The sequence below is a fragment of the Wyeomyia smithii genome, chromosome 3 (genome assembly GCF_029784165.1).
Source record: "Wyeomyia smithii strain HCP4-BCI-WySm-NY-G18 chromosome 3, ASM2978416v1, whole genome shotgun sequence".
NCBI classification, from domain to species: Eukaryota; Metazoa; Arthropoda; class Insecta; order Diptera; family Culicidae; genus Wyeomyia; species Wyeomyia smithii.
The window spans coordinates 161,415,604-161,441,802 of record NC_073696.1 but is presented as its reverse complement, the minus strand read 5'-3'; the positions used below and the strand labels follow the sequence as shown (position 1 = coordinate 161,441,802).

Below are 26,199 nucleotides of genomic sequence, written 5' to 3'. Positions count from 1 at the left end.
TATGTATGAAGTGATCGAAATTCCAAGCGAAATGACCACAGTAATAAAAAACGGCAATCGCCTTGAGAAAATTCATAACAACCGATTAAAGCGTTACTATGACTAGATTTACGAATTTGCATTTGTCTTATTTTTTAAAGAAATCACAGCCGACTATAGATTTGACGACATGTCACGACATGAGTTTTAAAGACGCACCACAGCGTGATACAATATACAGTAAATAAACGACGCCGACAGAAGTTTGAAAAAAACGACTTAAATCTATAAGAACAATTTAAAAAAAAAAGAAGAGATAATAATTTTATCAAAAATTATTTTATAGATTTTTTTTATGTAAAGAATAAATTTTAGCGAAGTATAATCATTAATTTTAAATAAAACAAGATAAGCATGAGCGAGCGCAGTTTAATTTGCCTCCTCGGGGGCGCCATACAATTCAGCGGCAAACCCGCTGGCAAGTGAAGAATCGCAATATCATCATGCGCGGGCCCGACAAACAGAAGTTGTATAATAGTTTTAATTCTTAGTCGGTCAAATATGCATATCAAGTTGAAGTTACTCGAGATGCAACATTGAATTTGTTTATATCATTTAGGATTAGATTCCTACACACTTAGAGTTCGTTGCCGAGAAGTCAACAGCTGATAAATTCAGCGAAATATTCTACAAGTAAAACATTAGGTGCATAGTGAAGCCCGATAGTAAACAAAAAATCACGAAGAAAATTCGCGTTGACGGTGTTGCTGATATTTGTTTGGTTTTTGTATGCGAAAAAGAAGGAAGGAAATATTTTTGCTTTTGTCATCACGCACATTTTGACAATTGCATATGAGAGTTCACGTAGGTGCGAACAGCCTTCAAAATCTATTTCAACGCGAATAACCCGAATAGCGGTGACACGGCACGGCTAGCGAAAGGTGAATCACCGTAAGGAAGAAAAAAATAAAGACAGAAATTTGATGCGCACATGCAAGCGACGAGCGTCTATCAGCAGAGTATCGTAGTGCATTCGACACTATTTTTTTTTTTATTGCAAACGCGCATAATCAGCTCATATGGCGTTGACCATGAAAATTTGTCAACGATGCATAACGTGGGGGCAAAACGCCTGACTAAAAAGTGTTGACGTTGCCAGTGCTACGACGGTAACATGACACTAAGACAATATAATTGAGCGAGAAGAATATTAGGTTAAAGGATTTTCGATATTAAAAATAATTTTAACAGAATCGAAGCATTTGAAAAATTCATATTAATCGTCTCAAGCGTTATTATGAATAGTTTGATAATTTAAGTTTTGCTCGACTGTGGGAAAATAAATTATTTTGGGGGGAGCCATACAAATTATCGACAGAGCCACCGGCAGGTAATAAGAACACCACATAAAGTGGCGTAGTAAACTTCTGCCTTTGAATCATTATTAAGGTTCAATGCAGAATAAACGAAGAGTGTTGGTCAAGTAAAGTCAAACCGGAAGAAAATAAAAATAAATATATTGGAATGAGTTGACATCGCTACGACGATATTGCGACTGGGAAAAACTTTCGTTTTTAACGCAAATTTCCTGAGACGTTATCGAGGGCTCAAATAGGAAAACGAAAGAAAAAAAAAACAATTGAGGGCATATTGAAAATGAAGAAAAAACGTGATGAAGATAATAAATAATTTAAAAGACTTATAACAATAGAAGTGACATTAATTAGAAGGGGAAAGTTAAAAAGACGTCAAAATGAAAGTAGTTGCGAAGAAACGTACACGAAATCCGAACAACTTTTTTTTCCTTCCAAAAAAAAGTTGTTAGTTTGAACATGGAAAAAAAATTGAATACAGATGTCCTTGCAAGAACGTGGCAGATGTAAGGAAAATAGCCAATGGTTCTATTAAAGACGGGATTAAAGTGACTAGAAAGACAAATATAATTAGGAAAGACATTTGGAAAATGGGTTAAACCTACCAGACAAGAAGACTACTTTAGGGGATTCCAGCTATACTATTATTAGTTAAGGACGAGTGAGTGTACACAAGGGGAATCGTTAGCCCAGAATGATCGAGATGAATGTCGAATGGATGAAGAAGACAAGGGAGTAACGAACCCAGAATGAATGCGTGTGTGAGATTCTTCCTACTTTTACTCTTACCTTCTTATCTTTCAGGAATCCCTAGGACAGGTGGTCGCACCTTCGGATGGAAGGGGGAGAGGTATATGCAGCAAACTGCATAATGAGAGATGTGTAAGTAGAATGTAAGTATGACAAGAATACACACGGACCGAGACAGCAGTATTTTGCAAATCACCCAGTAAAGGAGTGACATAATTAAAGTGGCCTAAAGAATTGTTTGTAAATCGGATAAAATAGTTGTGAATCCCATAACAAAAAAGAAAAAGTCGCAATGAGAAAAAGAAATGTTTAAATGAAAAGGAAAGAGCCACGACGGGCAACAGAGATTACCAAATAAAAAGTGATAAGAAAAGTTATTTGGTAGCGGAACGTACTCCGCACGAGAATTAGAATAAGAATTGTTTGTAAATCGGATTGAGTTCAAGTATAAAAAAAATTAATTGTGAAGTAAAAATTCGTTGAGAATGAATAATGTAAACGTTAGTTAACCAATAGCATCCGATAAAATATATATAAATATATATATATATATATATATATATATATATATATATATATATATATATATATATATATATATATATATATATATATATATATTGTACACTTTAGTAGGAAAATAAAAATTATGTTAACCGAAGAAAAAGAAAAACGGGCATAGTGTTGAAGTAAAAGATTAGGAGAAATTATAGAACATAAGAGCCCGTTCGCGAGTGCAATTAATAATAAACAGCAAGTTGGCCCACAAAAAAAAAGAATTTAAGCAAAAAAAAAATATAACCGCTTGCTTAGTAGGAGTAGAATTTAAGAAGTGATTCCATTCTGAATTCAATAATCGAGACGGAGCGAGTTATCCAGGAAGCACTCTCATATATCACAGAGAACGAAGAGTCGGGTACGGGGAGTTGGACGGTCGGGTGTCGACGGCTGAACGGTTCAAACAGCATAAGAAGAAGGATGACCAGTACCGAGATGGATGACGCATATCGAGGTAGCGAATTGTGACGAGAAGGAAGTCAGCCTCGACATGGCCAAAATCAACACAGCCCACGGTCGGGCTAGATATACACCGAACTTTGAGGCAAAGCCTAATAAGTGAAATACGAGCACATACCTATCAAAACATGGGCCGCAATCACGAAAAACCCAACGAGCAAAACATCGCTACAAAGTTTTGCATCGTTTTAACGATGATGTTTTTTCCTTTCGCGTTGCTAATCAAGATGCGCGCATGAATGGAAGCTGGTTATTCTACAAGCAAGTTATTTGCAACCTTGTATAGTCGGCCAAGTCAAGCCAGCTGACTATCACCATATAACGGAACCAGTGGCAATCAAGAAACGATTTCTGCCACTCGGTTTAGAAGAATGATTTTCCTGCGGGCGTACAAAGAAACGATTATTTAGCCGATACACTTTGGAGAGAAGTCCGCCAGCCAGCCAACAAAGTTCATAACATACGAGGACAAGAGTGCACACGTGAGGATCATTGGACGAAACACGGGTTCTTTTGACAATAGAAGGGGCAGTATGACGATTCCACCACCAGGCGCAATAAGACGATTCTACCACCAGCTGAGGAGAACCTTGTAGGCCAGACACGCCCCTCCCGTTTAATTTCTCCCGCAACCCGGCTCGATGCATCGGTTCGACGACGAGACCCTGCAAGCATTTTCACGAACTCCACAAACGACGATATGATGGCAAATCAGGAAGGATGGCGAAATCATTCCTTTTAAATTTTGTATTATACATATGCCTAGATGACTAGATGATCTAGATGACTCACGGCTCTTTGAGTGGGAGGAGATGAACAGGCCTTCCAAGAAATTAGGAAACATTTTTGATTCTCATAAACTTTTGCATTACATTCCCATGGACAGGAATATTCTTGTTCATGCATGTTTCTTGAATTAGGAATAAATCGCGACATTCCGTTCTCACAGACAGGTTCTGAAATAATAGCCGCGCGTGTATGAATAATCAGCATTTTTCAATGCACTTAGCAATTCTACTTATTCCGATGAGAACGAAACGATGACGGCCACATAGCCAACTAAAAAAATAAATACTGAACGTATGTAATAATCGAAAAAGTAAATAACGAGCGTGAGTCCGCGAGTAAATAAAGCGAGACAGAAGATCGTGAATAAATAACTAATTGATTAAATTTGATAGGATTAGACATGGACAGGACGAAGAATCGGACAAGTGAATTGTTTCTCTCTGGTACTTTTGATAGGGTAGAATTAAGTTGAGTTATTTTAATAATTTCTATCTTGTTTCATCAAGCGTTCCGCAATATAAATATAAATCAGCAACATTTTATGTTTTTCATTAATCCCGCATCGATCTCCCGCAACGTCTGCCAGAGTAACATATATATATATAAGAATAACATATAAGCCATTTTAAAATGATTACCGAATACATATTCATTAAATTAAACAGTTATTACTTTTTTAGGTAAAAAAAGTATCACTTTATTTATTACCGAAGTTTTTTTACCGAAGAAAATGTTTACCGTGAAAATACGGCAAAATTTGAATATTTTCTGTTTAGCCACCCTTGAGTTTTCAACTATTTTGCCGTGAAGTAACACTGTCTCTAGTTCAACCTACAACAAGCAAGCAAGCTGCTACAGAAACTTTTTGACATAATATCGTTATGAACACGCTAGATAGATTATTACTAGTCTTAACCACTGGGGCTAAGGGCATCTTCAGCGGTGGTCCAAATCGTTGTTTTGTGCTATTTTTTTGGAACAAACTCAAATTCACTGCTGCACCGGTGGTGTAAATTTTGTTTTATACCAGATCTAAATTGAAAAAATTTGAAACTGGTATACATTTTGTTCTATTTCCGTCACTTTTTGGAACAAGAAATAGATCGTTCTAAAACCCTTTGTACGCTACCAATAGGTGGGTAAAATGTTATATCTTAATTAAATACCTCATTTCTAGCTATTTCAATATAAGCGTTTTGCGAGTGTTGGGGAATAAACAAAACAAAGATTTTTTATGACAATTCACAATTCATTTTTGTGGGTTTTCTGAAAAAGAAAATGAACCCCTTGGTTGGGTCTGATCGAACGCCGACCATGAAATGGCTGACTTAAAAAAAAACTTAAAATTGTATGCGCTGAAGTCCAAAAACCGTATTTTGACCATAACTTCAAATTTTAGAGGAGTTTGGAAAATTTCTAGTATGAGCGAATGTTACGCTCAACAAGACCTACAACCTACACTAGGTCAATTAAGAAGTTCTTGCATTTTTTCTTTATTTGTGGCACCGTGAAATAATTGTGCGATAGGAGCTAAAAATTCTGGTTTTCATAAAAAATATATAACTCAGCTAAATATTCACCGATTTTCACAAAACCACTTTTGTGAGATTCGTCATTGAATATACTTTCAAAACTTCGTTAAACTGTCGACATATCGAAATTATCGGTTCATTTCGTCCGTATTCGGTTCTCCGGAACTCCAACCTCAGCAGGTCTCTCCGGCGTAGGGGAATTGATGGCACATACAAATTTAATTGGTCCAGTATTATAGGAGGGTCAACAACACCTAGTAAGAGTTTTGCCGCGAATATTGCTCTGATGGAGTCACGCCTGCTGCAAAGTGTTTCCATTCCAAGAAACCTGTACAGGATGTCGTAATGCGGTATGCCGGCTGCATTGTTCCACGGAAGCAATCTGAGGGCAAATCTCGTGAATTTCTTCTGGACAGCTTCGAACCGGGCGATCCAAAGATCCGTATAAGGACTCCATGCAGTCTCGAGGGATAATCGTACAAGTGATCGCAAACTGTATGGGTCGGTAAAATCTTTCTTAGTCCGCAAGATAAATCCCAGATTTGCTTTTGCAATTACGTTTGAATAATGATCGCGAAAAGTGAGACATGTGTCCAGGATGACCCCCAGATCTCGAATCTACACGCTCAAGTTGAGTGCCACAGAATTGGTAATTCCATACGATTGGTGCAGTTTTGCGGGTAAACGATATAATACAACATTTTTGGGCGCTGATAGTCATGTGGTTTCTCAAGTACCAGTCTTGAAAGAGATCGATTATCCGCTGAAGTTCCATGCAGTCTTCAATGTTCCGCATTATTAGATATATTTTCAAGTCGTCAGCGTACACTAAACTAGTTCCAGATGGAAGCAAGCGGGATTTGTCGTTGAAAAATAACGAGAATAAAAATGGACCAAGGTTGTTACCTTGGGGAATGCCAGAGCTGTTTGTGAAATAATCGAATTTCGCCGCAGCTTTACGCAAAAGCGACGGTTAACCAGGTATGATTCTAGCCAAAGTGTGAGAAATGATGGGGCTCCTAAAAGTAAGGCAGATGCACCAACTGAAGAATGAACTCTTCGACCGAACAGGTTCAAAGCACCGGCAAAAGCGTTTTTTTTCCATTGGGGTCGGCGGTTGCTTGGTGAATGAAACGAGTCAACCAATGACTAAGTGCTCTACTTACGACGATATTCATTCAGTTTTGCAATCAATATTCGATGGTCAACACGGTCAAAGGCGGCCTTTAAATCAGTATATACTGTGTCGATTTGATCACCATTTCCAAAGTCCTTCAGGCAATATGACGTAAACTGAACAAGATTCGTGTCAATAGAACGTCTGGGAAAGAATTCGTGTTGATCCGGAGATATGTATGACTTGGAAGCAGAAAACATGATGTCTCCTACCAGTCTCTAGTAGTTTGGAACCTGCGCAAAGCGATATAATTCCGCGGTAATTGGCCACATTACGTTTGCTTCCTTTTTGTGGACAGGAAACATGAGCGACTCTTTCCACAGTGTAGGAAATGTAGATTCTTCTATCGAACAATTGCAGATAACGGTGAGTGGGAAACTGAGTGATTCGGCGCACTTTATTAAAATCAGAGACGGAATGCCATCTGGATCAACAGCACTTGAGGGTTTCACTTTTTGATTGCCTTAATGATGTCACATTCAGAGAATCTGAAGTTGCCAATGTCCAAAACATCACGCGGGACGTCCGCCAAAGCAGTATCGATCAGCTGAGTGGAAATCGATTCTTGGAGAAAACCATCGGCAAAATACTTCGCGAATAAGTTGCACATTCCTTCGCTTGTATTGGCTTCATTGTCATTGAGAAAAACTGTAGTTGGTAGACCATTGTCCTTCCTTTTTGTATTCATGAAACGCTTCGGGTACTGCTTGAGATTTGATTCCATGCGCCTAGTGTACCTTGCAATTTGTTATAAGACCTGTATCTGTGGCTAGCAATATTAAATATACGTTTTGTATTGGGAGTTCTCATATTAGTAGCCTTGGCTCTACGACGCTTCAAAATTCGCGTGGCGAGTAAAAAGTTGTGACGTCACAAAAATAGTTTACATTTGGCATTCAGTGCGGATTTTCGACGAATTGTTCTTTTTAGAGCTTGTAACGTTCTACGGTTACCAAAAAACGCGAATGCCATCGTGTGCAGTTAAATTGTGTGGTGTTTCGGTTTACCAAACCAAAAAGTCAGGCATAAGCATATATGCTTCTCCCAAAAATCCCGATGTTGAGAAACGCTAGCGTTTGTTCTTTCGGGTAACAGATTTTGTGGGAACATATGTTTTGTATTTGTTCACAATATTTTCGCGCGGAGGATTTTGAGTATGGGTTCTAGGCCGATTCTCGGCGCATTTCAGAATCGAGAGGAAATGTTTCAATCAACCATTCATAGCTGTCCTAAAGTAATTGTTTACGTTTCAGCCGTTCAGCGATTTTCACATTTCCACCGGTGAATCCATCATCACAGACGGTGCGAGCCGAGAGGAAGGCTAGGTCCGCGCTGGTAGCAGAGCTGTTAAGGCAACACAAGGCAGATGCACCAACTGAAGAATGAACTCTTCGACCGAACAGGTTCAAAGCACCGGCAAAAGCGTTTTTTTTCCAATGGGGTCGGCGGTTGCTTGGTGATTGAAGCGAGTCAACCAATGACTAAGTGCTCTACTTACGACGATATTCATCCACAGATCAATTTTAAAAATCTAGAAAACTCAAAGACCTACGATTCATCATTAATTAGAATCCATCTATTGATTGTGTCACACACACAACCTTGCAGGAGGTTCAGAACATTGTAGCATATGGGGGAGGCCAAAATGAGAAAATCGGGAATAAGTGATAATAAAAGTTTTTGGAAACTTTTCCATATTCAAACCCTTCCCAAAATAGTAACGTCAAACTGTGTTTAATTAGTTGTTGTGACGTCACGATCTCAGCACGCGAATAGTGTTGCTATCTAACACTTGCAACCACTCTCATCTGCCGCTCCTTCGTATATACCTTATTGGTTTTCTTCGGGGGAGCGGAGCCGGAACGTAGTGGTGAAATGACTCGTTGAGAACACTGACGAACAACTCAACAGCGCTGTCGACGTTTTGAACGTGCCGAAGAGAGCTCCAGTCAATATTGGTTAAGGCATAATTGAGAGCTTAAAAGTCTGCCCTGTTGAAGTCAAATATTTATGAAGTCGGCTACTTCATACCGTAAAGGTTTGTTACATGCTACTGCTGTAGAAAGAGCAGGGTGATTTGGGTCTAGGTCGATCAAAGGATCGTCTACGTGAAGGACTGTGCACTTTGTGGTAGCGTCGGCATTGATTAACACAAGGTCTAAAATGCGATCACGGCAGTTTTTGATATAGTTTATCTGGTTCATGTCAAGTAGAGCAAATCCATCGAAAAGGCAGCAGCTAGTTTGTGAAAAGCTAGAGCAATTGGGATCAGCATACAAGAATGCTGAAGAAGCGATTGACCAGACAAGGCCAGGCTGATTATAATCTCCCAGAAGAAGATGGTAGTCACAGGATTTCAAGGAGTTGTTGATATCTTGTGCAGATCGCAAATGCTTCTCCAAGGTGCTAACATCGTTAGAAAAATCCGGGGATAAGTATGCTGCACCGATAACAATCACACTGTCATTCATAAAAAACATTCACCCGAAGATGCTCAACTGAATTGTCGATAAATATTGTGGGCAAAACTGCGCTTAGTCGGTTCGTAACAGCTATTATTACGCTACCGCCTCCTATTTTGGAGGTGTGAGAATTGCGATCATTACGAAACACGGTGAATCGGTTTCCGAACAACTGTGGAGAGCAGAAGTGGTGAGTGGTGATGACAATGACATCATAGTTTGACTCGGATGCGGCAAAAAAGTCGTCAACTTTGGATCTCAACCCCCTAGTGTAGAGGTGGGAAAAATGGTTCACTATAGTGAGCGGATCAGAGCGGTTCCGCTCACTAAGATGAACTAGTTCTTTTTAATAGCTCACTCGCTCTTTTCGTTCCTACATATTTTTTTATCAGTGTAGCTAATTATCAGACACCGCAAGCGAGAGCCAGGTGAAAGCCTTACACCCGATTTGCCAAGCGCAAGGTCGCGCGCAAAACTACAATAGAGCTCCCAGAAACAAGCTGCCACCAAACGTCTGCCCTGATATGCATAACCTGCATTTCTCATCACCCAGCCACCAGCTAGTCGCAAGAGCATGCAAAAAAAACAACTTGCAACAGTCCATACACAGGTACACGGGTTGGCTAACGCCGAGTACGCACACGAATGAATGTGGAACGAAAAGAACGAAAGAACTGATTCACTGATCTTCTGGCAATCCGTTCGCAGGCTGATCAAAAGACTCAGTTCTTTGAAAGAGCGAAATCTTTCGCTCTCAGAAGAACTGGTTCTTCCGATGGCTCTTTTGTTCAGCTCGCAGGCAATCCGCTGGCGATTAGAAGATTTCGATCTTTTAAAGAACTGATTTTCTGATCAGCTCGCGAGCGAATTGTCTGCATAGATTCAAAAGATCAGTGAACCAGTTCTTTCGCTCTTTTCGTTCCACTTTTCGTGTGCGTACCGGCGTTAGCCAGCCCGTATGCTGTGTGTGAACTGTGGCAAGTAAATTTTATTTTTTATTCCCGCGACTAGTGGATGGTGCAGGCAGCCGGCGGCAGCTATTTTCTGGGAGTTCTATTGCAGTGTCGCACGCCGCTTTGCGCTGGAGGTGTAAAACATTTATATGGCTCTCGCTTGCGGTATCTGTTCAACAAAATCAGCTTCAGCTTTTTGCTTGAAGTAAAGGGTGAGTTACCGCTCTTTAAAAAAGAGCGATAGATCACTCACTCACTTTGAAGAATCAGCTCTTTAGATCAGTTCGTGAGCGGATTGCCCACCTCTACCCTAGTGTTTTGATAGTACACGTTGGTATGTATCGGTTGGTTTGATGATGAATCGGAATTTGCAGTATAAAGTGGAAACGAACTATCACAATGTGCGGAATCTGAAGGTGCCTCGGCGGGACATATACAGTCACATTACCTGACGGAATGAGGGTTGCTTCCTCGTTGGGTATTAACAGTAAAGCTGTCTCATTAGATTTGGTACCCGTCGGCCACGGTAGTATTGGGTCGATGCAATCAGCAGCATGGAAAAGTAAATCATCATGACATTGTATAGTAACTGTGAAGGCTTCGGGAAGCCGAATGTTGTCCGGGTAAAACGTTCTATAGATTGAAAACGCTATCAAACAGTGCAGAGTCTGATCCCGCTTCGGTAGGACATATACATGTAGAATTGCCAGGGAAAACTGGAATGAGCGGTGTCATCTGGAAATTATCTGGTTGCTAGCTTGTGTATTCAATACGTTGCTTCGCCAATTTGAGCCGCTTTTTGTTGAGCGGGCAATTGCGACTCCACGCAGCGTGGTCAATGTCGATTGACCTTACAATTAATGCACACTTTAGTTTGGGACGGGCAATCACGAACGTTATGCTCTCCGGAGCACTTGGGACAGCAGAAAGCATTTCGACAGGAAGATGATTTATGGCCGAATTGCGAGCATTTGAAGCAGCGCATAGCGTCGACGACTTCGTAGACCTGACATGGGTCCCATTCGACATAGACATACCGTGATTTAATCAATGAGTCAAAAGCTACTGCATTACATTCTAACACAGCAATGTACGATTTACCAGACGTGCTGTTTATTTAATTTATTCGTAACAGCTTTTTAGCTGATCAACTAAGTTAGTGGGTTTCTCAAAGATGCCAACAACTTTTACTTGAGGTCTCAGTGGTTTCTGAGTGTCGACTTCGTATTTGTCAGAAAGAGATTCACGAGCAAGCTCGTTTGAATCGCATCGAACAATCATTTCACCATTGTCACGATAGCGCACATCTTTAACCGGATAGGAAATTGGGTTGCTAGGAAATTGGGTTGTCAATTGATTTTGCCTGGGTTTGAAAACCACAGTCTGTTCAAATATAGTCAGTTGTTTTGACTTACTTGGTGATGCTGGCAGTAGACGTGCAAAAATTGCTTGCTGGTGGCTTCAAAGAATCGATTATACGTTTTCTTCTAGACCGCAACGATCCTGCTAAAAACTCAGTGGGATCGGATTCAGCTGACGCAGGTTTGGCTTGTTGGCAGGAGCTTTGCGAACATTTTGGACTGTTGATTGTACATTCTTCCCAGCAACATCAGCATAAGACCGCACCGTGATCGAGGCGCAATTTTTCACGTCATCAGTAGACTTTTGCACAGTTGAAAGCAGACGATTTTCGAATGCATCGAGCTGTTCTTTTAGAACCAGATTGATATCGATTTACTGGCTGTCACAGAGCCTTCCAATTTTCACACTTTCAACAGCAAATCTGTGCATTTCAGTAGTATGTCGCTCAGGCAGGTAAAATTGTTTCTGCACTCAAAGCAAAAGTATTTCAGCGCAACATTTGTTTTCATAGCAGAAACAGCAGAAACTGACAAATCACAGCATTTCGAGTGGTAAATTTGATCGCAGCCGCCGGAACAAAAGATACGGTCAGCCTCATTAATAATCAGATGTGAGCACACATTGCACAGTACATCAGTCATTGTAGGGACAAAACCGGCAGTTGCGACTGTCCGAGAGCGGGCTTTAGAGAACAATAACTTCTCCAAATGGATCACCACAGCCCGCATCAAGAATTTTGAAATGTGAAGAATTTTCTGCAAAAACTCAGTTTATACTGTAAAACACAGGTGACGAACTATCAACCGCGAATTAGAATAGACAGATGTTTTGCTAGCGATAACATCCAACGACTAAACGATATAAAACACGTAATAAACAAAAAAACGGATCACGACTATAATCAGAGTGACTGTCTCTGTTTGCATTTCTCCCATAATTGACTTACGTTGGGACCCTAAATGCCCCCAAAATTCCAAATTCTGCGTTACGTGATATACGAATGTTCCCTGAGCTCTTGTAAAAATCAGTTTTAGTTTAAAATATCCTGTAAAGATTGTAAGGAAGTAGGCAAGATTTTTATTCAAAATATACTTAAAATTCAATGATAATTTCAAAAGACATGTTGAAAAAAAAACAAAACTTGTGGAAAGGCCTAGTACATTGCAGTATTTTGAGGTAACTGATTAAATGATATTATGCGTAGTGTACAAAAACAATCTTGAAAAATACATTTGGATTATCTCAGCAATGGATGTATTGATTTGATTTTCTTGGCTGCAATTGGAATGGCTTGAAAACTATTAGATCATTATCGGGCATCTGTTTGGTCCGATGGTTTATGCACGAAACAAAACATGTTTACATGATATGAGACCTATTAAACATGATATGATAACAAATAAACAAAAAAATCCTAACATCGGCTTGAGCAAATGAAGTAATTTGGTGCTAGGAATGTTTGTAAGAATATTCTAAAATCCATTCTAAGCAAAGCTTTGGATACAGTCCGATTAGGAACTTGATCTTTTGTTTATTATACACAGTCTTCGCATCCAACTGTTTAGTGTACAATACAATTGCGGGGCTAGTGCTACGATTCTACTGACAATAAGTTTCTCTCGAGTCAAGACTCGAACCCACGACGACTGGCTTATTAGACCATCTCAGGAGATCCATTCTAAATTCATTTCAATATACCTAAAAGTGCGAGTATACTCGTCTTGCAGTAAACATAAGACTGTGTGAATGTTGAAAATGTACAATCAGGCTGTGCAAGCACTAAATAAGTACTTTTTAGCATCAGTGCGTCTTGAACTGTCCTACAGATCAGACGTTTTTTCGGTTGCTTGTGGACTGGTCTTTGACTGCCTATAGCTTCAAAGTTTGTGTTTTGTCAGTGTGTCTTTTAAAGACTACCTGAAAGTTATTTCCCATCAGTCTTTCTCAAGACTACCTACTTTTGAATTTAACGTTTGTTTTAACTTTTTTCGTATCACCTGAAATGGCTGGACAGAAAAAGAAACCTCGCATCGCTGCGGGGAGGAAAAGAGAGGCATCTCTTTCTGACACATCGAGTGTCTGTAGTGACAATCCTTTTGATATTTTGCCTGAGCAAGAAGCTGGTGAAATGGAAGTTATTAATAATGAAACTATACAAAATATAAAATCTTTAAAAAAGGAGAAAGTTCCACCTATTGTGGTAACTATTTCTTCTGAATTTAATATATTCAAAAAGGAACTTTCAACGTTTGTTTCTGACGTTAAAGTTACCTATCAGATTGGCCGTAGAGGTGAATGCCGCTTATTAGCCGACTCAGTAAAGGGTCGTGATCGTCTTGTTCAGTATTCAACTGACAAGATGTACAAATTTTTTACATACGACACCAAGAACGCCAAGCCGTTCAAGGTTGTCTTGAAAGGTCTCACCAACGATCAAACCGTTGATGAGATCAAACTTACTTTAACAGAATTACTTGGCATAGCCCCTACCCAAATAATTCTAATGAAACAAAAATCACGAGGCGAAAACAGTCAGAGAACTGGAATTTCCCTTGTTAATTATTTAATTCATTTTAACCGCAATGAGGTTAACAACTTAAAATTTTTTGAAAAGGCACATGCTTTGTATAATGTGCGTGTAAAGTGGGAAATTTATAGGAAGTATGGCGGAGGTGAAAAGCATATCACCCAATGCCGTACTTGCCAACGTTATGGCCATGGTTCCAAATTCTGTAACATGGACCAAAAATGTCTTAATTGTGGAGACTCTTCTCACAAAAAGGACACATGTCCTGTGAAAGAGAGTAAAAATTTTCGCTGTGCGAATTGTAACGGCAACCATATGTCAAATTTTTATCAATGCCCAGTCCGTTTAGCAATTGTTAAGGCAAGGCAAGGTAAACAAAATTCAAAACAAAATTCTCCAAGCGTACCAGTGACGCATAGTTTACCTACTCCTTTGCATACCCGTTTAACATATGCACAGGTTACAGATAGTTTGAACATTCTACCGCCTAATGTTGGTAGTTCGAAAATGACCGCTAATATGGGTAAGCAAAACACACTAGAAAATAATTGTACACCTATTACCCCAGCTAATATTGCTACCGAAAATATTTTTTCTAATGTCAACTGCCTGGGGCCTATTACGGCAGGTAAACTTTCTTTTTTGCAACAGGCAATGTTCGATCTTATGAACGCCATGTTGCAGGCAAAATCAATGTTTGAAGCCATTCAAATAGGCACAAATTTTACTATTAAAATTGTTTCTAATTTAAAATTTAGCAATGATTTTAAATAAAACAATTAAAATATTAAATTGGAATGCTCGCTCATTGAAGGCCAATGAGAATGAGCTTTTTAATTTTTTAACAGTAAATAATGTGCATATTGCAATTATTACTGAAACATTTTTGAAACCTAACATAAAATTAAAATATGATCCCAATTACGTGGTTCATAGATATGATAGGATTCAGGGTTCCGGCGGTGGAGTTGCAATTGTTATTCATCGCCGAATCAAACATTGTGCTCTTCCCCATCTTGAGACGAAAGTTATTGAAACTTTGGGAATTGAAGTTCAAACTGAACTTGGGATTTTATTCATTGCCGCAGCATATTTACCATTTCAATGCACACGCGAGCTCAAAAATTATTTTAAGGGTGATTTACAAAAACTCACCAGAAATCGTTCGAAATTTTTCATAATCGGCGATTTTAACGCTAAACATCGTTCATGGAATAATTCTCAAAGTAATTCCAATGGCAAAATTTTATTCAATGATTGTTCTTCAGGATACTATTCTATTTTGTCTCCGAATAGTCCTACATGCTTTTCTTCTGTAAGAAACCCTTCAACAATTGATTTGGTGCTAACAGATCAAAGTCAGGTATGTAGTGATTTGATCACACATGCTGACTTTGATTCTGACCATCTTCAAATAACTTTTTCTTTATCACATGAATCAGTTTTAAACCCTATGAGCTCTGTTTTTAATTATAACAAAGCTAATTGGGAAAGATACAAAAATTATATTGAGAGAAATTTCAATAATGAGCTTGATTTGCAAAACGAAGTGAATATTGATTCCGCTTTGGAAGCATTAAAATGTGCAATTGTTGATGCCAGGAATTATTCTGTTCCAAAGGCTCAAGTGAAATTTGATTCACCAATAATTGACGAAAATCCTCAACTTCTAATTCGTTTGAAAAATGTCCGCAGACGTCAATATCAACGTTCTCGTGACCCTGTTTTTAAAACTATTTATAAAGATTTACAGAAAGAGATTAAACATAGATTTACTCTTCTGAGAAATCAAAATTTTGAGACTAAAGTTGAAAAATTGAAACCATATTCAAAACCTTTTTGGAAGCTGTCGAAGATTCTTAAGAAACCTTCAAAGCCTATTCCAGTTTTAAAAGATGGTGAACGTTTTCTTGTATCCAATGAACGAAAGGCTCAAAGACTTGCTCAGCAGTTTGAGAGTGTTCATAACTCAAATTCGAATTTTGTGAGTCCAATTGAAAATGAAGTCACACGTCAATTTGATTTAATTTCTTCCCAGAATTTTTTACCTGCAGAAATAATTGAAACTAACTTGAATGAGATTAAATCAATTATTAAACATTTCAAAAATATGAAAGCACCTGGTGACGATGGAATCTTTAATATACTAATCAAACATCTCCCTGAGAGCACAATGGAATTTTTAGTAAAAATTTTCAATTGCTGCTTCAAAATTGCATATTTTCCCAAATTATGGAAAAATGCAAAAATTACTCCAATTTTAAAACCGGATAAGAACCCAGCAGAAGTTTCAAGTTATCGTCCAATCAGTTTGCTTTCTTCAATAAGTAAACTGTTTGAGAGAATTATTCTTAACAGAATGATGTCACACATCAACGAAAATTCAATTTTTGCAAATGAACAGTTTGGATTTCGCCATGGGCATTCCACAACTCATCAATTGCTCCGAGTTACTAATATGATACGAGCTAACAAATCTGAAGGTTATTCCACTGGAGCTGCTCTTTTAGATATAGAAAAAGCATTCGACAGTGTTTGGCATAAAGGTTTGATTGCGAAATTGCAAACTTTTAATTTTCCAATTTTCCTAATCAAAATTTTCAAAAATTATCTTACTGACCGAACTCTGCAGGTCGTCTATCAGAATTCCAAATCTGATAGATTTCCTGTCAGAGCAGGTGTACCTCAAGGTTCAGTCTTGGGTCCAGTCCTGTACAACATATTCACTTCAGATCTTCCTGATTTGCCTCCAGGATGCACAAAGTCATTGTTCTGCGATGACACAAGCATTTCCGTAAAAGGAAAAAGTCTTCGTGTCATATGCAGTCGATTGCAGAAAAGTTTAGATATTTTTTCTTCCTACTTGCGAAAGTGGAAAATCTCTCCCAATGCTTCTAAAACTCAAATGATAATTTTTCCGCATAAGCCTAGGGTTTCTTTCCTCAAGCCAAACAATAATCACGGTGTCAAGATGAATGGGGTTATTTTAAGTTGGTCCGACAAGGTTAAGTACTTGGGACTAATTTATGATAAAAAACTTATTTTCAAAGAGCACATTGAGAGTATACAAGCCAAGTGCATCAAATATACGAGATGTTTATATCCTCTCATTAACAGGAATTCTAAACTTTGTTTAAAGAACAAACTTTTGATTTACAAACAAATTTTTAGACTAGCAATGCTTTATGCTGTACCGATCTGGTCAAGTTGCTGTTCAACAAGGAAGAAAACGCTCCAAAGGATTCAGAATAAAATTCTGAAAATGATTTTGAAGCGTCCTCCTTGGTTTGGTACACTCGAATTACATAGACTTACTGGTGTTGAACCATTAGAAGCTATGTCAAATAAAATTATCAACAATTTTCGACAAAAATCGTTGCAATCCTCAATTGCTACGATAAGCTCTCTTTATAGCCAATAAGTTAGCAATTAAGTTAGTTGTAAGTTTACTTCCCCTTTTCTGACAAGTAGGTTTAAATCCCTACGAACGATAAGTCCTAATTGCGAAAGCAAACAAATCCTAATAATGAAAATTACAAATTTCTAACAGTGTTGAGAAGTCACCATTTGTGATTGGACACACATACTCATTATTTACTAATATTTATCATAAATACTTAAGCTACTAACAAATCCCCCCCATTAAAAAAAAAAGTACTTTTTAGCATAAGCGCATTCGTTTGGATTCAAACTCATATGTGTAAAAATTCTCACACTGGGATGAAATATATAAACACATACATGTGTTAAACATGTCTCACGTAGCCTTTCGATTGTCGAGCTTCGTAGCCGCAAGGTTACAGAGTCCGCTTTGACAAGCGAATGGTGATAGGTGCGAATCTTAGTAGATATATATATTTATATATATATATATATATATATATATATATATATATATATATATATATATATATATATATATATATATATATATATATATATATATATATATATATATATATATATATATATATATATATATATATATATATATATATATATATATATATATATATATATATCTACTAAGATTCGCACCTATCACCATTCGCTTGTCAAAGCGGACTCTGTAACCTTGCGGCTACGAAGCTCGACAATCGAAAGGCTACGTGAGACATGTTTAACACATGTATGTGTTTATATATTTCATCCCAGTGTGAGAATTTTTACACATATGAGTTTGAATCCAAACGAATGCGCTTATGCTAAAAAGTACTTTTTTTTTTAATGGGGGGGATTTGTTAGTAGCTTAAGTATTTATGATAAATATTAGTAAATAATGAGTATGTGTGTCCAATCACAAATGGTGACTTCTCAACACTGTTAGAAATTTGTAATTTTCATTATTAGGATTTGTTTGCTTTCGCAATTAGGACTTATCGTTCGTAGGGATTTAAACCTACTTGTCAGAAAAGGGGAAGTCAACTTACAACTAACTTAATTGCTAACTTATTGGCTATAAAGAGAGCTTATCGTAGCAATTGAGGATTGCAACGATTTTTGTCGAAAATTGTTGATAATTTTATTTGACATAGCTTCTAATGGTTCAACACCAGTAAGTCTATGTAATTCGAGTGTACCAAACCAAGGAGGACGCTTCAAAATCATTTTCAGAATTTTATTCTGAATCATTTGGAGCGTTTTCTTCCTTGTTGAACAGCAACTTGACCAGATCGGTACAGCATAAAGCATTGCTAGTCTAAAAATTTGTTTGTAAATCAAAAGTTTGTTCTTTAAACAAAGTTTAGAATTCCTGTTAATGAGAGGATATAAACATCTCGTATATTTGATGCACTTGGCTTGTATACTCTCAATGTGCTCTTTGAAAATAAGTTTTTTATCATAAATTAGTCCCAAGTACTTAACCTTGTCGGACCAACTTAAAATAACCCCATTCATCTTGACACCGTGATTATTGTTTGGCTTGAGGAAAGAAGCCCTAGGCTTATGCGGAAAAATTATCATTTGAGTTTTAGAAGCATTGGGAGAGATTTTCCACTTTCGCAAGTAGGAAGAAAAAATATCTAAACTTTTCTGCAATCGACTGCATATGACACGAAGACTTTTTCCTTTTACGGAAATGCTTGTGTCATCGCAGAACAATGACTTTGTGCATCCTGGAGGCAAATCAGGAAGATCTGAAGTGAATATGTTGTACAGGACTGGACCCAAGACTGAACCTTGAGGTACACCTGCTCTGACAGGAAATCTATCAGATTTGGAATTCTGATAGACGACCTGCAGAGTTCGGTCAGTAAGATAATTTTTGAAAATTTTGATTAGGAAAATTGGAAAATTAAAAGTTTGCAATTTCGCAATCAAACCTTTATGCCAAACACTGTCGAATGCTTTTTCTATATCTAAAAGAGCAGCTCCAGTGGAATAACCTTCAGATTTGTTAGCTCGTATCTAATTAGTAACTCGGAGCAATTGATGAGTTGTGGAATGCCCATGGCGAAATCCAAACTGTTCATTTGCAAAAATTGAATTTTCGTTGATGTGTGACATCATTCTGTTAAGAATAATTCTCTCAAACAGTTTACTTATTGAAGAAAGCAAACTGATTGGACGATAACTTGAAACTTCTGCTGGGTTCTTATCCGGTTTTAAAATAGGAGTAATTTTTGCATTTTTCCATAATTTGGGAAAATATGCAATTTTGAAGCAGCAATTGAAAATTTTTACTAAAAATTCCATTGTGCTCTCAGGGAGATGTTTGATTAGTATATTAAAGATTCCATCGTCACCAGGTGCTTTCATATTTTTGAAATGTTTAATAATTGATTTAATCTCATTCAAGTTAGTTTCAATTATTTCTGCAGGTAAAAAATTCTGGGAAGAAATTAAATCAAATTGACGTGTGACTTCATTTTCAATTGGACTCACAAAATTCGAATTTGAGGTATGAACACTCTCAAACTGCTGAGCAAGTCTTTGAGCCTTTTGTTCATTGGATACAAGAAAACGTTCACCATCTTTTAAAACTGGAATAGGCTTTGAAGGTTTCTTAAGAATCTTCGACAGCTTCCAAAAAGGTTTTGAATATGGTTTCAATTTTTCAACTTTAGTCTCAAAATTTTGATTTCTCAGAAGAGTAAATCTATGTTTAATCTCTTTCTGTAAATCTTTATAAAAGTTTTAAAAACAGGGTCACGAGAACATTGATATTGACGTCTGCGGACATTTTTCAAACGAATTAGAAGTTGAGGATTTTCGTCAATTATTGGTGAATCAAATTTCACTTGAGCCTTTGGAACAGAATAATTCCTGGCATCAACAATTGCACATTTTAATGCTTCCAAAGCGGAATCAATATTCACTTCGTTTTGCAAATCAAGCTCATTATTGAAATTTCTCTCAATATAATTTTTGTATCTTTCCCAATTAGCTTTGTTATAATTAAAAACAGAGCTCATAGGGTTTAAAACTGATTCATGTGATAAAGAAAAAGTTATTTGAAGATGGTCAGAATCAAAGTCAGCATGTGTGATCAAATCACTACATACCTGACTTTGATCTGTTAGCACCAAATCAATTATTGAAGGGTTTCTTACAGAAGAAAAGCATGTAGGACTATTCGGAGACAAAATAGAATAGTATCCTGAAGAACAATCATTGAATAAAATTTTGCCATTGGAATTACTTTGAGAATTATTCCATGAACGATGTTTAGCGTTAAAATCGCCGATTATGAAAAATTTCGAACGATTTCTGGTGAGTTTTTGTAAATCACCCTTAAAATAATTTTTGAGCTCGCGTGTGCATTGAAATGGTAAATATGCTGCGGCAATGAATAAAATCCCAAGTTCAGTTTGAACTTCAATTCCCAAAGTTTCAATAACTTTCGTCTCAAGATGGGGAAGAGCACAATGTTTGATTCGGCGATGAATAACAATTGCAACTCCACCGCCGGAACCCTGAATCCTATCATATCTATGAACCACGTAATTGGGATCATATTTTAATTTTATGTTAGGTTTCAAAAATGTTTCAGTAATAATTGCAATATGCACATTATTTACTGTTAAAAAATTAAAAAGCTCATTCTCATTGGCCTTCAATGAGCGAGCATTCCAATTTAATATTTTAATTGTTTTATTTAAAATCATTGCTAAATTTTAAATTAGAAACAATTTTAATAGTAAAATTTGTGCCTATTTGAATGGCTTCAAACATTGATTTTGCCTGCAACATGGCGTTCATAAGATCGAACATTGCCTGTTGCAAAAAAGAAAGTTTACCTGCCGTAATAGGCCCCAGGCAGTTGACATTAGAAAAAATATTTTCGGTAGCAATATTAGCTGGGGTAATAGGTGTACAATTATTTTCTAGCGTGTTTTGCTTACCCATATTAGCGGTCATTTTCGAACTACCAACATTAGGCGGTAGAATGTTCAAACTACCTGTAACCTGTGCATATGTTAAACGGGTATGCAAAGGAGTAGGTAAACTATGCGTCACTGGTACGCTTGGAGAATTTTGTTTTGAATTTTGTTTACCTTGCCTTGCCTTAACAATTGCTAAACGGACTGGGCATTGATAAAAATTTGACATATGGTTGCCGTTACAATTCGCACAGCGAAAATTTTTACTCTCTTTCACAGGACATGTGTCCTTTTTGTGAGAAGAGTCTCCACAATTAAGACATTTTTGGTCCATGTTACAGAATTTGGAACCATGGCCATAACGTTGGCAAGTACGGCATTGGGTGATATGCTTTTCACCTCCGCCATACTTCCTATAAATTTCCCACTTTACACGCACATTATACAAAGCATGTGCCTTTTCAAAAAATTTTAAGTTGTTAACCTCATTGCGGTTAAAATGAATTAAATAATTAACAAGGGAAATTCCAGTTCTCTGACTGTTTTCTTACTTAAGCTACTAACAAATCCCCCCCATTAAAAAAAAAAGTACTTTTTAGCATAAGCGCATTCGTTTGGATTCAAACTCATATGTGTAAAAATTCTCACACTGGGATGAAATATATAAACACATACATGTGTTAAACATGTCTCACGTAGCCTTTCGATTGTCGAGCTTCGTAGCCGCAAGGTTACAGAGTCCGCTTTGACAAGCGAGTGCGAATCTTAGTAGATATATATATATATATATATATATATATATATATATATATATATATATATATATATATATATATATATATATATATATATATATATATATATATATATATATATATATATATATATATATATATATATATATATATATATATATATATATATATATATATATATATATATATATATATATATATATATATATATATATATATATATATATATATATATATATATATATATATATATATATATATATATATATATATATATATATATATATATATATATATATATATATATATATATATATATATATATATATATATATATATATATATATATATAAATATATATATATATATATATATATATATATATATATATATATATATATATATATATATATATATATATATATATATATATATATAACACAGAGGCGTAAACTAGTTTTACCCAGAGACTGTGTTATAAAGAGATACGCAAAGAGACAAGCTGTAAATATGGCAACCCTTTGCTAATATTCTATTTTGTACAATTCTGGCAACCACATTTATTTTCGCATGACTTTTCATACGCACTAGAAAGTGTAATGAAATTTTGAAACTTTGTATGGATATATTACTAAGTTTCAATGCTTGTTCATACAGTTATTTAATTTTCAATGCATCACTCATAATATGAGCATGACGAACACATTTTTCGTTGAAACCATAATTGCACGTGATTCACAGAATTGATACTGATTGCAACACACATTCTGTACGAAAAGTAACACGCATGAGTTTGTTTACTTTGCACACTTGGAGCCTCGATTTGACGGTTCACTTGGAGTTTTCGACCTCACTCTTTGCGTATCTGTTCATAACACCGTCTGTAGTTTTACCCATTAACGGGATACCGATTAAACGTCAAAAACTGGGTACAATTTCACTCATTTTTAGAAACGAATTGTCTCAAGGAAATGGGTGAAATTTTACCCATTATTAAATAAACGGAAATTTTGTGATTATCAATTAAAAAAAAAAGAAAAGAAGTAAAAGTGAAATTAATTATTTTAATTATTTGCAAAAATGAATCTTATTGACAAATACAGGAGTATTTTATCTGCTATCATCAATTGTCAGAATCGCTATTCTCTGCAACAAAGCCAATACCATACGGATAGTGAACATTCTAGACCTAATATAAAAAAATGCTCACATTGTAAAATTCAATACTTGATATAACATACTGTTTACCTTGCAACTCCTTAAACGACGCAGTAACGAATCTCTTTTAAAGTCCTTCCATGGCAATTTTTGACAAATAATAAACAAAATAGATCGTAGCAGTAACGCTTGCGAACAATTCGACAGAGCTAAAACGACGCTCGAAGTTTTTTTTCACCTATTAAAGGGTAAACTAATGACCCATTTTTTTTTCTAAGAACATGTCTTTCTAATGCGTACAATTTTACCCATTTCACATTTTTAAATTTACCCATTTTTTTGACATCCGCATATGAGAGAAAAAAATGGGTACAACAATACCCATTAATGGGTTTTCGACTTTTACCGTGTAGCGTCACTCGATATAAGGGACCATCCACATACCACGTTGACAGATTTTTAACGATTTTGACCGCCCCCCCCCCTCCCTCCCCCTCTGTGGACAACTGTCCATATAAATTCTAAAAAAAAATGGTATGGACCATGGACATTAGTGTGAAATTTAAAATACAATGCTCAAAAAAATGTTCCAAACCAGGTTTTTTTTCATAAACCGCACTTGAACACTCTCTCAGCTGAAACAAATTTTGATTTAAAAAAGAGCATTTTTATCAAAAATGTCATAGAACCTAGGAAAAAGTTGAAAATATGCTTAAAGTATGTTCGGCAGAGTAATGTATTTCTCAACTATGAAAAAATGTCTAGGCCTCTTTAATCACACCCCAAAAAGTTAATTACTATTTGTTTTTTAGACATTTCGAGACTGTGCGTTTATGAAACTACCTGTATGTGGTAGAACCAAAGTGTCTTCAGCAAAGTTTTTCTACATAAAATTACCTACAACTTTGCTAAAGATTTCACTTTGATTTGATAAATAATAAAATAAATAAAATGATCATCTCACTTTTAGGCAGATTAATCAAGAATCTATTTGCATCAAAAGTTTCTCCTTAAGATATGAACAAAATTTTTCAAATAGACTACAGCATTTAAATGGCATTATTACACTCAAAAGGTTGACGATCACCTTTTTTACGTTTTAAACCACTACGTAATGTGCATTTCTGGGCAACTTTTATGTGTATTGAAAAGTTAGTTCAAACGGTCATTTTAAAATTCAACGAGGAAAATGCATGTTTCGAAATCCTAAGGAACGGAGAAATAATTGAAAAAGATCTCAATCCGTAAGCAGATATTCATGGTTCTTATTCATTGAAACAAAAATTAAAATTGAACCAAGAAAAAAAAGGAAGTATTTTCGATACAAAAATGTGTATGTTTGTAAATAAATGGTAAATAAAAACTAGTAATAATAACATAATAGTTTGAATTTTCTTCAATTTTTAATGCTCTAGATTACCTTTTTTTGGACGCGGCTGAAAGTCTAAAAAAAAGCAGAAAAATGTGATTTGAATTGTATTTAAAACAAGTCGGTTCACACTTATAGTTGGATACTATTTCCAAAATAAACTATACGTAGACAAAAGACAACAAAATAAAGTGTTTGAAGCCCTATTGTTGAAAATGTTTCATGATTCGATATAAGGTACAATTCGATATAAAGTACAAATCAAAATTCGGAATGTACCTTATATCAAAGTATTCCTGTATATTTACATATTAATACAGAAATTCTGGTATGTTATTAGGTTACGTACCGTTTCATAAGATTCATTTTCTTTAACTTCACAATCCTTCAGAAAATAATTAACTTGTACAAAATCGTCACAAAGTATATCCAATTGATTTTTTGAATTTTTCAAATGTTTTTCATTTGTTATACATTCTTCATAAGAATGACCTCTCATACAGATTTGCTCAGCAATAGCTTCCTCGTACTCACGGTGCTCTTTTATTCCTTTGAATTCAAAGCCAGGTCTAGCAGTGTCTTTGTTTGGTTGCTTCCTATTACGTATTATAAAACGTTATACTTAAGCAGAAATGCACGAGAATAAATATGTTTCTTACGTATAGTAACATTTCTGAAGCCTTGACTGAATAAAAAGTTGAACTGCTTTCTCGAGACTAATGCCATATTGGCCGTAAACTCCTAATTTAGTTATAGGTTGAGTTCTTAGCATTTTGATTTTATCAATCATTAGCAACTCATCTATGAATTATCGCAAAACAAACGGTAACAAAATATGAGTTTCTATGGATACGTTTTCTTATGCTATACTCACAGAACAACAGACGTAACACCGAAGTCTCGCTCCACTACCCTATAAATATAATTTTTAATCCACCCAACGAAAAAAGAGGTTTCAAATGACGAAATCACGTGAGGCGAAGTTACAAGAACCATAAATATTGCTGACGGATCACTCCAAAACTGTGGTTTTTGCATGAGAAAAAGAAAGAAGGAAATATTTTTGCTTTTTCATCACACACATTCAATTGCATATGAGAGCTCGAAATTTTTTTTAACTTCGTAGTCGCGAATTCACCTGCATAAAAGGCTTTCAGAAATTTTATGTTAATTTTGTGTCAACCTCCTACCCCCTCAAAAATATTTAAAATTGAAAGGGGCCAGCTGTAATTCTTCACAACTAAAATTCTGACTTCACGAAATGTGGAATGGAGAAATTAACGGTTGTATAGACAATTGCATAAACACAACAACTTCAAAAACGACGCAGTATCGAATTTTTTTTAAAGTCCTTCCATGGCAATTGTTGACAAATAATAAACAAAACAGATCGTAGAAGTAACGCGTGCGAACAAATCGACAAAGCAAATTTAAACGATGCCTGAAGTATTTTTTCACCCATTAATGGGTAAACAAATTACCCATTTTTTTTTCTAAGAACATGTCTTTCTAATGCGTACAATTTTACCCGTTTCACATTTTTATATTTACCCATTTTTTGACAGCCGCATATGACAGAAAAAAATGGGTACAACAATACCCATTAATGGGTTTTAGACTCTTACCGTGAACGTCGTTAGATTACTACACTCAAAATAATTTTCACGTCAT

At 36.1% G+C, this 26,199-nt stretch overlaps 1 protein-coding gene across 1 annotated transcript in view; it reads right to left on the bottom strand.

Annotated features, from left to right (window-relative positions):
- Nucleotides 1–25,332, bottom strand: part of LOC129727668 (uncharacterized) — a 205,970-nt gene extending 180,638 nt beyond the window's left edge. Inside the window, exons 1-2 of the mRNA XM_055685709.1 lie at nt 25,188–25,332; nt 24,878–25,124 (exon numbers count right to left, since the gene is read on the bottom strand). Of these exons, the coding sequence (XP_055541684.1) occupies nt 24,878–25,124; nt 25,188–25,318 (378 nt within the window). The 5' untranslated portion in view covers nt 25,319–25,332. The remainder of the gene's footprint in view (nt 1–24,877; nt 25,125–25,187) is intronic.
- Nucleotides 25,333–26,199: the final 867 nt, after the last annotated feature.